Below are 14,015 nucleotides of genomic sequence, written 5' to 3'. Positions count from 1 at the left end.
ACCATTTTTTGGTTTATTTACTATTTAACTTTAAATGTTAATATAAAAACGCTATTCTCATAATAAACATATTTATTCCACAATATGACGTACAGTTATTTACATAAATTATAGAGTAGCAGCGCTTCCAAACTAACATCTGTGAGAATTAAGTGAAAGCAAAAAAAGCGAAGAAAAATAATTTATTAGAAATCTATCATTAAATAAATTTTATCATTAGTGATAATCAATATTTTAACCACAAAAACTTATTTATTAGTATTTGTTTATTTAACGTATATCTTTTTTATTACATTTTTGTGTTCGTACGTTTGTTTGACAGGGAGGGAGAGGACATTGGGCTGTTTGTTAGTACCCAAAGTTTTATAATAACGTTTTTTTATTCGTTGGCCCAATAACTTTGGGAACTTTTTGGAATTTTGGTTCATTAAGTTAAGTTTCCAAACGTTTCAACCACTAATTGTAATCGACAGAAGGGGTAATTTGTTTATCATCATTGGGGATGTACATCAATTTATAGGCCATTGTCTTATCCCGGGTACGTTTGACAGTTACTGACTACTCTAATAGTTAATGGACATTTTCTAAAATCTTGAGCCATAATTTAGGAGCTTGACAAATTATTATCAAAAACGTCAATTTTAAATAAGTTTTTTTTCATATGACTTACTTAGTTAATACAATCAAAATTTTATAAGTGAAAGATCTCTCCACAATTTTTTGAAGTCCTATGCAAGGGGCGGAGCCACTAGTTTATTAAAAAGCACATAGAAATTTTATCTTTCAAAATTTAAAGAATAAAATTTCTTTGTCAGAATTTTCCCTGACAGCTCGGCCGACAGTTAAACCATTAAAATCATAATCAATATGATATCAGGGAGAGAGGGGTAGGTAATCAGCTTCAGCGCTTCATTAGTGTAATACTTAACAATAATGACTTTGCTCCTAGCATCTAGGAATCTTGTATCCGAAGGGGTATCAAAGGAAAGAAAAAAAGCCTAAAATCGTCCTAAGACTTAAACCTAAAAATAGAATTGTCTAAAACCATCCCCTGACCTATGTGAAGCTTCTCACAAAAGAAGAACTCAATCGGTACAGTAGATAGCGTAATCAAAAGCTAGAGACATAAAAACCTTACTACTTAATATAATTAGTAGGATATAAAGAGATACCTTCTACTGCTTTCTCAGAGACCCTACAAAAAAATAAGAGAAAATATAGTCCCTTTCGTGACAACGCCAGGCACGATTCGTCGTATATTTAAAATATCTTTTTATAGGTTAGGTTAGGTTATACTTGGTTAGGTGATTATCCCACAGGGTTAGGCAATTGGCCCCGCAAGGCTAGAGCCCTCCGCAGAAGCTAGAAATAGGAAAAAGCTCCTGTGAAAAATACGAAGAATCGCTCCTTAAGGTGCGTTGCCACGAAAGGGACTATACCCAAAATATTAAGACTTGCAGACAAGGATCGTGTAATCAAGGGTTTGTTGTCTATAGTTGGTATATATAACATGCCAGGCAAAATCTGAATACTTTATCCATGGGAAGAAAAAAATACACGGGAAAATAATTGTTTTTGTTAACTGTTCATTAACGTGTGAATTCGTTGTTACAAAATATACGAATAAAATCCAAACAAATTTCAAAGCTTCTGCTTATATGTCATAATTGTTTTTTATTCTATAGGCTTCGCCCCTAGTAATTAGTGGCTCGCTCTTAGGACATTTTTGAAGGTTTTCTCTTATTTTAAAAGTTTTTAAAAAATACTATTGCTAGCCGCCCTTAAAACGGTGTTTACGAGATTTTAAAGGACAATCATATTTACAGCTTACAACTTAACAATATTTAAAAAAAATTATTGATATATTTTGATGTGCTTTACACTGAAACTTTTATTTAGTCATATCAGTCTTATTTCGTGCAATTTTGTAAAAAGCAGAATAATTTCCACTAAAAATTTAATATTTTGTGTGGACATTCTTTTGATATTTAAATAATAAAATGCTTCTGATAAAAAGCCAAAAATTTCACAAATTCATAAAATATCCTAATACATTTTATATAATATGATTTGAATTAATTAACATTTTAAAATAAATTTATGATTTTAGTTTAGATTCCTTTATATCCCAAGATGTATTTATGCTATTATCTGTCCTTTAATACCGTCTTTAAGTACAATGCCTTTCGGTTTAGGGGCGAAACCGCTAGTTTGTTTCAACAATGCTTCTATTTAATCTTTCTATGTCATTTCAAATCTAAACTTTAGCCCCAATGAATTGAAAGATTGTGAAACTCTTTTTTAAGCTTTTGGGCATTAATAATAAATACATTACATATTAAGTATGCTTTTTTGAAAATGCTTTAAATGAACGTACTCAAATTAGAAATCTAATTTCAGAAATTGTGTTCTTTTATTACCTTACTAGCGGCTTCGCCCCTAGCCTCTAGGGGCTTTGCCCCAAGAGGTTTGATCAACCTAATTTTTCGTATTTTAGATTTTAAAAGAAAAAGTAAAAAAAAAATTTTTTTTTTTTGGGGGGGGGGGTATTTTTCATTTTTTGGGGGGGTTGGGGGTGTCCCACCCCCCAAGAAAATAGCTTAAAACCATCACAGGACCAGTAGGTATATTCCCTGAAGAGTAGAGCCCAATCGGTTCAGTGGTTACTGAGATCTTAAGCTTCAGACGGACAGACAGACGGACAGACGGACAGACAGACATCGTTCTACTTTGTATTATAGATATATAAAATACCGACTAATCCTCTTTAGAACCGTTTGGAATATTGAAAAGAGGGATTGCTATATTTGGGCCAGGTTTAGACTTCCAGTTGATTTTTAAGATTGTAAAAGTTTGATTTCCCTGATCTGAGGCTTGTATGCGACTGACGCGCTGCTGCCGAGCCCTTGTAAAAAAGTTTCGCTTTTAAATATATCAGTTTCACGTTAGGTTATTGCGACCTTAGAGCCGATTTCTAAAGGCTTCTAATCTCAACAACATATTTAGCTATTCAACTAGGAAATTGTTATGTGATTACTGACTTTAAAAGGTTTTAAAAACGCGTCCTGAATATGCATAAATTTCTCGTAAAAACTGATCTCTTGCTGAAAATGAGCACTTATTTTCAGGGATCTAAAGGGATACGACAATGGAAATAATTATGCATTACAAGTGATGATAACAATATAACCCCTTCTGTTGATTTATATTATTGGTTGATAAGTTTGGACACTACTCGTTTGAAAACCACTAAAATAAAGTACCCGAACATTTTGAGCCCATGAATAAGAGAAAGTAACTTTGGGTACTAGTATAATTTTTCCCTCCCTCCCTGACCCACGATGCATGATTTTTGGCGCGCGAGCACACAAACACGTATGAACGAAAAGAGAAAGGAAAAATATATTGAAATTAGGTAAGCTTCATATCAGTCACAGTTATAGGCTTCTATTAGTTTCAGTTAAATTTGGAGTTGGAGCCACTTTGAAAACTTTACTTTTTTGTGTATCTTTTAAATAGCTCATCTACTCTTTAACTTTTTAATCTATAATATAAAGTAGAACGATGTCTGTCTGTACCGAATGATCTCGCTAACCGCAGAACCAATTGAGTTCTCCTTAACAGGGTAGCTTTTCATAGGTCCCGGGAAGGTTAATAACTATTTTGGGGGAGGATACCACCACCCTCCCAAGAGAAATCACAAAAATCAATTTTTAAAAAATATATTTTTCTAGAGACTTCAACGCAACATAGAAGAAATCTGAAAAAAATTGTTAACATGTGTAATATCGTTTGAAATAAAAAAACATTCAAAGTGCCACTAGAGGCCTCTAGGAGCGTAGCCGCTAGTGTCTAAAAAAGTATTAGAGAAAAGGTTGTTTTCTAAACCCTGTAACTCTATTCCTGACGAAAAATTTCTATGAACTTTTCGTGAAATTTTTGGTAAAAAGCATGAATCATTGCCAATATTGAAGCTAAGCACTAGGTTCAAAAACATGGTTATGGCAATTGAAAAAAATGTTGCTTATCATTTTTTCGTCAATCGAGAATAGCTATAACTTTTGTTAAATCATAAGACTGTTGGTATTATATAAGAAACAAAGAGGCTGCGCCTTCAGCATTTAGGTAAGAAAGGACAGGAAAGCAGTCTAAAATCATCCTTATGCTTAATCTTGTAAAAAGACCTAAAATCATCCAAGGATTTCTTACAATGGAGAACTCAATCGGTTTTGTGGTTAGCGAGATCTTAAAGAATAACCAAAGAAAACCTTACTATTTTACACGAATAGGATTTAGCATGCAGAGAAAATACTCAAATTGTGCTAAAAATGTGTGAAACCCATTTTTCCGCAAAATAAAATTTCCTTCCATGATTTGGGTTTCGCATTATCATGCAAATTTTTAGCACTGGTGGTACAAGGTCAAATATATGCATATGAACGGGCTATATTTTTGCAGAGAAATTGGCAGAATCTTCTATTTCGTAACCATACATAACATGAAGCTGCACATTATCTTATTTTTTTTATCCAGGGGAGAATACATGGAATCTAAAGTTATGAGTCAATAAATTGCATTAATTTACTCTCCCAATTATAAAAAAAAAAAAAAATTAACCCTTCTGTAGATCAAAACTATTAGTGTAAAAATTTGGATGCTACTAGTTTAGACCGTCCAATCGAAATTTAATCAGTTGGTACCAGTTTAATTTACAGTCCAATGTCCCATCCCTCCGTGAAAACATGACCCCTAACCCTTATTTTCAATTTCTTTTAACATTACGGAGTTGGGGTTCCATGCTCGCTAGACAAACACAGTAATAGTGTCTGACTGATTATGACGTAACAAAAAAAATAGCCAATGAGAGGCCGTTATTGACCAATGGTAAAATTTATAGTGGCCTTTATTGGCTAATTTTTTTGTTACGTCATAATCAGTCAGACACTATTACTGTGTTCTCGCTAGACACTTTGAGAAACGCTCCTAATTTTCTAGTTGTCCTTGGTGTTTAAACACCTAATCTGTTAATGCAAAGCCCTTAATTTTAGTAAATTAGTATTCTTTATAATTGCCACATCGTGAATATAATTCTATTTATAACTCTTGCACTCTGTTAAAAAAGGAATGACAATTTTCTTAAGTTAGACAAACGAACTTAAAATGTCGTGTAAATACAATAGTGATGAGTCGAAAATAAATATGATAATTATATTACATAACAAGTTGCACCAAAAATCAATATGATAATTATATTATATAACAAGTTATGCAAATAAATTGGTGACAGTCACGCTTTCTTAATTGTACTTAAAATAATCATGCTTGAAATCAATAGGGCAATTCTAGCATTCATAATTGAACGCCAAGAGCTAAGTCAGACCGAACCTAGACATAGAAAAGCTTTGCATTAGAAATTTATTTTATAATTATTTTTGCCATCTTACTAGATGTAGTCCCAGTGCAATTGGTCCATTGTTTTTTTTTGGTTGAATCTACAATCAATTTCTATTCATAAAATTAAAAGTAACTTTCGAACACCCACCTCTCCCCCCTTATTTTTTGATAAAAGTGAAAATAAAGACAAATAACGGGAGCCTTATTCCCGTTGGGTAACCTAATGCTATAATCTAACCTAAGCTGTCCTAAAGTAATTAACAAACAAATGAACAACTAAACCTCCCCACCCTCTATTTTAGATTTATTGTTGAAATAAGGGAAGGGGGAGGGGTTTACTGCTCAACTAGACGCTTTGAGGGAATACGCCAAAATGTTTATTGTACTATAGATTTTATTGCAATTTTTTCACACTTTAATCAAACATCTATTATTTTATTTTTCTTTCATTAACTTTCTAGTAAAATATGTCAACATTTGTAAACACCAGGGGTATAAAGGATAAGAGAATGATTAAAGAAAACAAATTTTTGTGGGGGGGGGGCGACATTTTAGGTGGAGGGGTGTAATCCCTGAAAATTAGCGTCTAATCGGTTAGGCGGTTACTAAGATCTTAAGCTTCAGACGAACAGACAGACAAACAGACATCGTTTGCCTTCTTTGCATCATTGATGCCCACTACAGTTAATCTTTATAGGTTTTTAACTGTTAAAATTTTCTATAATATTTAGAAGGAAACTAAAATTAGTTCAACATTGGTTTTAAGAAGCATGTAAGAACAGCTAAATTTAAAAAAATAGAATTTTAAGAACGAAACTCTTCTAAGTTTAATGTTTGCCCGTACGTTCTTTATGTATAATTGCTATCTTAATTTCAGCATGTTTGAATCATCCTATTGATTTAAAGCCTTACCTAAGAAATCTATAGATATCTCAAATTATAGACTAACCAATTCATCTTTAAAAAATCTTAGATTTGCTGAATGAAACCCATGTCCTAATAAGATTGAACTAGCCTAAAGGAAGTCGTGGTGTCTACATTAAATATTTTTTAATCCAACAAAAAAGAGCATTTAAACGACATCTTTAAATATTTCAAAAACATATACAAAAACATATACAAAGCTTCCCTTAAAGGAATGAACTTATATGGAATAAATTTATCAAATATATTACTTTGTTTTCATATTTTTTTTATTTCTTGTAGCGAAGCTACTTTGTTAGTAGCTGTGTTTTGACTTTCAGCTGTCGAAGCTTCACAAAGTGTCTCAAAAAACAGCCATGTGACGTCATAAAATGAGGGATTAGAGGAGAAGTTGAAAAGAAAACCCCTAAAAAAGAGATGGATAATCTTTCATTTTTATGACATCATATAGCTGATTTTTTGAGACAATTTGTAAAGCTTCGTATCTGTCTATATGATCTTCTCTAACACAAAATTATTTTCTCTCTTACTTCTATAGTTTTTATATAGCTTCAAAATATAAAATACAAATTTTATATTTTGAAACTCAAAATATAAAGAACCTTAAAATTATTTTGTAAAATTTATCGTTTGAAGCAACTTTTTTGTCTATCATCAGAGGCGAAAGTTTTCAAATTCATCATTTTTAATATTAACATTTGTCTAGCAAGATATTTTTAATAGGACAGCTACTCTATAATTAAAAAGTACGTCTGTCTTACTTTCTATGTATAACTCCAGATTTGATTGTTCATTTTATAAATTTTACCTCAATGCAGTTTGCTGTTCTTAAGTATCTTATTTTTTACCTTTTTACTTTTGAACAGAAAGTTGTTCTTTCCCTCAACTATCGAGTACTGCATCCCTTTCCCTAATTTTCGAAATAAAATAAAAATGAGGGAGGATTAGTTTTTCTTATTTTAAACCCCTGTGGAGGGCTCTAACCCTTATTGGGATATTACATGTAGTGCCCTAACCCTGCGGGGCTACTCAGTATCCAATATAATAAAACCTGATGTTAAAGTTAAATTAATAAACAAACACACAAAAACAAGACAAAAACTATCCTCCTTGATCATGTATCTTTTAAAAATAAATTGGGGAGGGGGGGGGGAGGAGCTCTGCTCCACTATGAACTTTTAGGAAAATCTTCTAAATTTACACATAAATTGACTTAATGTAGATTCCCTTTAACCGTAAATTAAATGTCCTTTATAGAATTGATTGATAAAGTCATAGGTCATAACATAATAATCACAAAGAAAATCAAATTGCAGGGATCTTAAGGGATAAGACAAGGAACGATTGATGTATTCCCCAATTAGGATTAACAAAATTAACACTTCTTTAAATTAAGATTTAGGTGAAACATTAATTGTTTTTAACCCAACCAAAATTTGTTAAAAGTATCCAAAGTTTTTATGTCAAACTAATGAGGAGAAACATAAACTATTATCCAATGTTCTTTCCCCCGTCCCTAATAAATTGCCATTTTAAAAAAAACAATCTAATCTTTAATTCTTCAAAATGAAACGGTTTGATTATATGTATAGCATTGATGACAACGTCCATAAGGAGCGAAGCACCAAAATAAAGATTAATAAGTTTTGAAATTGTTAAAAAAAAAGCTTAACAAATGTTTAATTTAGCTTGTTATAGAGAAGCTGAACTTCTAATAATAAAGTTCTTTTAAATAGTAGAATTTTTATTTTTATTGCGTGAAATATTCTCATCATTTGTAAAAACATCTGAGTAATCTTTTAGTGTGCAACCCCCCCCCCCCCCCCCCTCGTATCAAATATTATTTTTTGAAAGCATAAGCCCTGAAAAAAAATGTAATGTTTATTTCGACAAAATTAAAGTGTTCCTTGTATTATTATTATTCTATTATTATTATGTGGCAATAATAAAATTGTTATGTTATAATTATTATTAATTTAATATCTATAAGAAATTAGAAATGGTTAAGTAAGGTTCTGGAACCCCACAGGTTGATAAAATAACAAAGGGAAGGGTTAAACGATGGCCCCACTTTCGACAAAAGTGATTCTTCAAATCTACAGGGAGGAAGAGAATATTGGACTGAAATTGGTACCCAAAATTTTATAGATTCCTTCTCTCTTTCGTTATCTTAAAAACTTTGGGTACTTTAATTAAATCTTACAGTGTTAAAACTTTTCAACCATTAATTTTATGTTAAAGCCGAATAATTTTGGTTATTTTTTATTCGCATTGGAACATTAAATTTGTCTTATTCCGTAAGATTCCTGACAAATACCCCATTGTTCCCACTGAATACGATATTAGATAAATATTTTTTTGGAAAAATTAAACGTTTTATTATATTGCATTATGAATTTAAACGAATCTAAATGCTGTTAATCAACTTCTAAGAATATAAAATGTAATACTGATATTACATATTGCTTCGCCCCTTGCCTCTATGGGAAGGCCAGGAAGATTAAGAAAATAGCCTAACGCCACACCAAGGCATTTACAAAGATTACTTGGAGAGTATAAACTGGCTTTCTTCTCATAATTTCATTTTAATATCCACAGAGAGCTGTCTATGATTCGGATCGATAAATAACTATTACTTGTTCCTTAAGTCTGTCGGTAATACTCTGACTGTCATTTTATTTAAATTAGAAAAATTTGATTTACTCGGCTGTTATTCTAAATATACGGCTGATTTTTTTCACCAAAGAAAATACTTAAATCCGTGGATGTCAAATGTTAATATTTAAATATCTGGCAATTAAAATCAATAAACCTCGGCATACAAAGCTTTTGTTGCAAATATTTCCTGTCACAACTGTAATTAATATCCCCAGGGAGGGAGGGGACATTGGAGTGTAAATTACAATAGTACTCAAAGCTTCAAGTATTTATTGACTTCAAAACTTTGGGTATCTTGTTTCAAACTAGAAGTGTCCAAACTTTTTACTAAATAATTTAATCTAAAGAAAGGAATGCTTTTGTTTATCATCATTTGGGATGTAAATGCGTTCATTGTTTTATTCCTTAAGATCCCTGTTGTTCCTGGAAGTATTTGTTGACATAACTAGTTGTGTCGACAATGTGGCATTTAATAAAATCTACAATACAATTTTTTATATACAATTTTAAGGACTGGCCAATCATGGGTTATGGCGACTTTATGACAATAAATAAAATTACGAGATCTTACAAACCTAAAACTAAGTTTTCTAAAAACCTTCCCGGGACCTATGGCAAGCTTCCCTTAAATGAAAAACTTAAACGGTTTCGTAGTTATCGCATTCGCAATATGAAACTACAGACAGAATAAAAACACATTAAAGGTTCGAAGCCTGTCAAAATCTCAATACCTTTTATGTATTATTTTAGTAATAGACAAGAGATTTTTTTTTATCTTTTTTTGTAGAAATGAATAAACACCGAAAAAGATTACTTTAATTTTGAGGAGAGGACTTCCTTCCTTGTGTAAAATAATAACAACGCCAATTAGAACCATGTGTGGCGCAGCAATAACAAGCCAGCATCACCATAGACAGATAGTGATAAACGGATAGAAGGACAGTCAATAGTTATATTGTAGTTACGCCAATTACAAGGATGACAATATTCAGAAAAAAATATGTACATTTTAATATTATTTATTGGGCTCTGCTTTTTAGGGAATTTATCTACTGTGCATATATATTTTGAAATATTTTTTTGTTGTGGGGGGTTGGGACTTCCTCCTTTTGAATCAAATATTGAGTGTCGAGGGTTACCCCAACCCTCACATGGGGAAGCAACCATTGTAAATTTAATTTTCTTAATTTGCCTATCAAAAACGCTTTCTTTGACGGCTTCAATCCATTTTTTCAGTGTTTTATGACACCCCTCTCAATAGAAAAAGGCCACCCATTATAGTGATAGAGTAGCTTCGCTACTTAAATTTAAACTAATATGCATAAAATAATTGAAACCACATTTATTTAATGCTACAGTTATACTTCAAATGTTTTAATTTCTGCTTTAGATCTATGATTTATATTTTTGGTGGTTTTTGTATTTTTGATTTACCACAATTGTTTAGTTAGCTTTTGCAAATTTAAAAAATATTGAATAGCAGCAAAATAAAATAATTGTTGAACAACATACATCATAATATTATTGCACATTTACATTAGACAATAAATTTTGTCCAAATAATGATTATATATTCGTCAGGCTAAAAAGCTTTCCTAATCTTTTCATTCGCCACTGAGAGACGATGAGAGGTCTATTGACTATAAATAAATCTTTACCAATTTTTTAAAATTAAACTCATGCCTCTGTTAGCTTAAAAATGATTAGTATCAAGGAAAAATGATGGATATTTTTGTTTATCATAATTTGAGCTCCATTGACCTATCCCTTTATCCCTAATCAAGTCTTATTTTCTCAGCCAGGTTGTGAGAAAGGCCAAATAAACCTTTTTCAACTTATCACATTTTATTATTTCATGTATGCATGAATTTAATGAATTTTTTAATACTTTCTTGGCAAAGTTAGTTATTTATTTCAAACATGTTCAGTTAAAAGTTTTTTACCGCCCAAATGCAACTAACACAATTCTTTTTACCAAATGCGCCATATTTGATTTTGGGATTGGATCCTGCCATTAAAGAGAAATATTTACCCTATAAAAGTAAAGAATAAGAATAAAAACATCCAAAAGTAGCGAAGCACAAACAAACATAGATTGAAAAACGGACAATGTTAAAACGAAACAAATTTGCTTTCGAAGACCCCTGCTAAAATAATTTAATAGACAATTGACCTATTTTTTTTTTTTAGGTGCATCGAGTTGTTTTGGCCAGCTGTAGCCTGTACTTCAGAGCTATGTTTTCATCAGGACTCAAAGAAAGCAGGGAGGAGGAGATATCTCTGCGTGGAGTGACCGCCAAGGGTCTGGAGGCCATCATTGACTTCATATACACCTCCAGGTATAATTAGATAGATGAATAGCAGGGAGGAAGAGATATCTCTGTGTGGGGTGACCGCTAAGAGTCTGGAGGACATAATTGACAAATGGCTGTGTAATAAATGTAATTGATAATACCTATAAATTGATAGATAGACAGACAAATAGATAGATACTGACCAATATAAATGCAGATAAATAAATGGAAAAAGAGACAAACATATAGATAGATAAATATACAAATAGATTGGCATATAGATCAATGGATAGATAGACAGACAAATGTATTGATATGTAAAAAGATGGGTTGTACAGATTGACACTGGATAGACAAATGTATGTATATATACATCCATGAATAGAAAGTTTCACAGGCAAAGTTATAGATACAAGCGTTTGTAGATAGATAGATTTATAATGAACAATCATATTGGAAAGATAGATTGACATGGACAAGCAAATTGAATGGTTGATGTAAAGGGTGTGCAAATAATGCTCACTTTTTAAAAACACAAATTGTGCGGCTTGTGTTAATAGTAGAAAATACCACATATACCGTTAGGGCCGCACTGAGCTCTAGTTTGTAGAAATATTGCTTAATTTGCAAAATTCAGCCGTTTTAAGTATTTCAATGGACACTCAAAAAACTTATTTTTCTAGGTTGGAGCTTACAAATGAGAATATTGAAGAGGTTTTGGATTGCGCCGCACAACTTCAGGTTTAATTTGGTTTTCTTTTCATTGTAAGGTCTTTGTTTGAAAGTTCTTAGAATATTGATTGATCAGCCATTATCCTCTGCCTCCCTAAATAATGTAGTACGTCAGTTTGTTTTGTATCCTAGCTGAATCATTGATATTTTATTTTCAATCACGCCCAATCAATACACGTATTAGAATAGAGATATAAATCTACTACAATTATCATTATTAACTTAATGTCTTTTTATATTTTAAATCACGCCCTATCTAAACATGTATTCGCCATAATTGTGAAGTTTACCCCGTCAACTATACAGTTTTTTTTATTTTTTATGAGAACTTTTTTGAAACCATTTCTACCCCACTTATAGTTATCAGAATTTAATGATTAATGGCTTATTTTCTTCATGTTTTAATGCAATTAAAAGAACACCAAAAAATATATCAGTTTTTATTTTAAAAGTGCAGTAAAATCTAAAATTCAAAACGTAGGTGTTAACATCTAAAAATGGTTTTAGCGCATTTTTCTTATGCCTAGATCTTCTACCCTTTGCAAGAAAAAAATTGGATTTTCTGTAGTACTCCCTCCCTGGTTGAGATATGACCTTCAAACTTTGATATGTTCTAGTACATGTATACATTTTTAGCTCTATATCTTAACTTTAAAGTGTTTAGCAGCCATTCTTGCAAAAGGTTGAATATTTGAGCATAAGAAAAATGCGCTAAAACCATTTTTAGATGATGACACCTAAGTTTTGAATTTTTGATTTTACTGTACTTTTTAAATAAAAACTGAAATATTATTTTGTTGTTCTATTAATTGTCTTAAAAAACGAAGAAAATAAGCCATTAATCATTAAATTCTGATATATATAAGTGGGGTAAATTGCTTTCAAAAAAGTTCTCATAAAAAAAACACACTGTATAAGGGTACTTTCTCCTTACATTAAAATTTTCCGTATTAAGATTGTACGCCCTCACTTCATGAATTAATTTCTTTACTAAGTATTTTTACTTTTTTACTATATAGCATGAATACACCTCTAATGTTAATAACTTGAGTGTATATCTTTTATAAATTTATTTGTTTACTTAACCTTGATCTAACACTATAATGGATTTATTATTACATGGATCTTACACCAGATAAAGTGAAACTTGTAGCTGGCTAAAATTACAATCTCCTCCCTCCATCCCCTTTACCCCATCCCTCTTACTAGATGAACGAACTGAAAAATAAATTAGGTCCATAATAGCAAGATAAATTTACGACAAATTTTTCCTGTCAATATATCCACGTATATTCTACATCCATTAACACTATCTAAACCTTGATGGATGCAGAAGTCAGGGATCCAGGGATAAGAAAAGAGAAGTGTTAATATATTTTATCTATAATAATTCACAGAATGTTTTATTTTTCCATCATAATTAAGGATGAACATAAGATTATCGTTCATTGTCTTATCCCTTAGATCCTTGATATTACTACTAGAAACCTATATATTATATGTAGATGGAACGAGTGATGCGCACCTGTGGTGAATACCTGGTGGACAACATCGACCTGGACACAGTCCTGGACATCTGGAACCTGGCAGAAACTTATTCTCTTCAGAAGGTATAGCACACACTTTTTTTTTGGTGGTTTCCCTCAACGAGCCTAGACCTAGATTAGACCTTATTTTAGGATCAGTTAAGAATAAGAAGGGAAATAGTTTTCATGTGTTTTTTTCTTTTCTTTGGGACAGGTTAGGTTAGATTTTATTAGGTACATGGTACTGTTAGCCCCGCAGGATCAGGGCCACTTGCAGGGGTTAAGTATACAAAAAGACCCCTAGTTAATTCTGCAATTTTTATAGAAATATTATAAAACTTTGGGGACTAGTTTAATAAACAACATCCCAATGTTCCCTTATTGTATTTACCCGAATATTTGATCTTTACAACTTTTTATTCAGGTTCGTGAAAATTGTATGCGATACATCTCAGAAAATCTTTCAAACTTCAAAGGGTAAGTAAAT

General features: G+C 31.5%; 1 protein-coding gene across 2 annotated transcripts in view; it reads left to right on the top strand.

The window, feature by feature from the left end:
• LOC145322724 (kelch-like protein 26) overlaps positions 1–14,015 on the top strand; it is a 40,433-nt gene that overhangs the window by 13,012 nt on the left and 13,406 nt on the right. For both annotated transcript variants that reach the window (XM_080164954.1, XM_080164955.1), the window contains exons 5-8: positions 11,167–11,315; positions 11,954–12,011; positions 13,508–13,612; positions 13,953–14,005. In XM_080164954.1, coding sequence (XP_080021080.1) covers positions 11,167–11,315; positions 11,954–12,011; positions 13,508–13,612; positions 13,953–14,005 — 365 coding nt within the window. The remainder of the gene's footprint in view (positions 1–11,166; positions 11,316–11,953; positions 12,012–13,507; positions 13,613–13,952; positions 14,006–14,015) is intronic.

This window comes from Acartia tonsa, chromosome 6 (genome assembly GCF_053477335.1).
Source record: "Acartia tonsa isolate MP-2025a chromosome 6, ASM5347733v1, whole genome shotgun sequence".
NCBI classification, from domain to species: Eukaryota; Metazoa; Arthropoda; class Copepoda; order Calanoida; family Acartiidae; genus Acartia; species Acartia tonsa.
The sequence above is the reverse complement of the archived record's forward strand: the minus strand, read 5'-3'. Positions and strand labels throughout refer to the sequence as shown.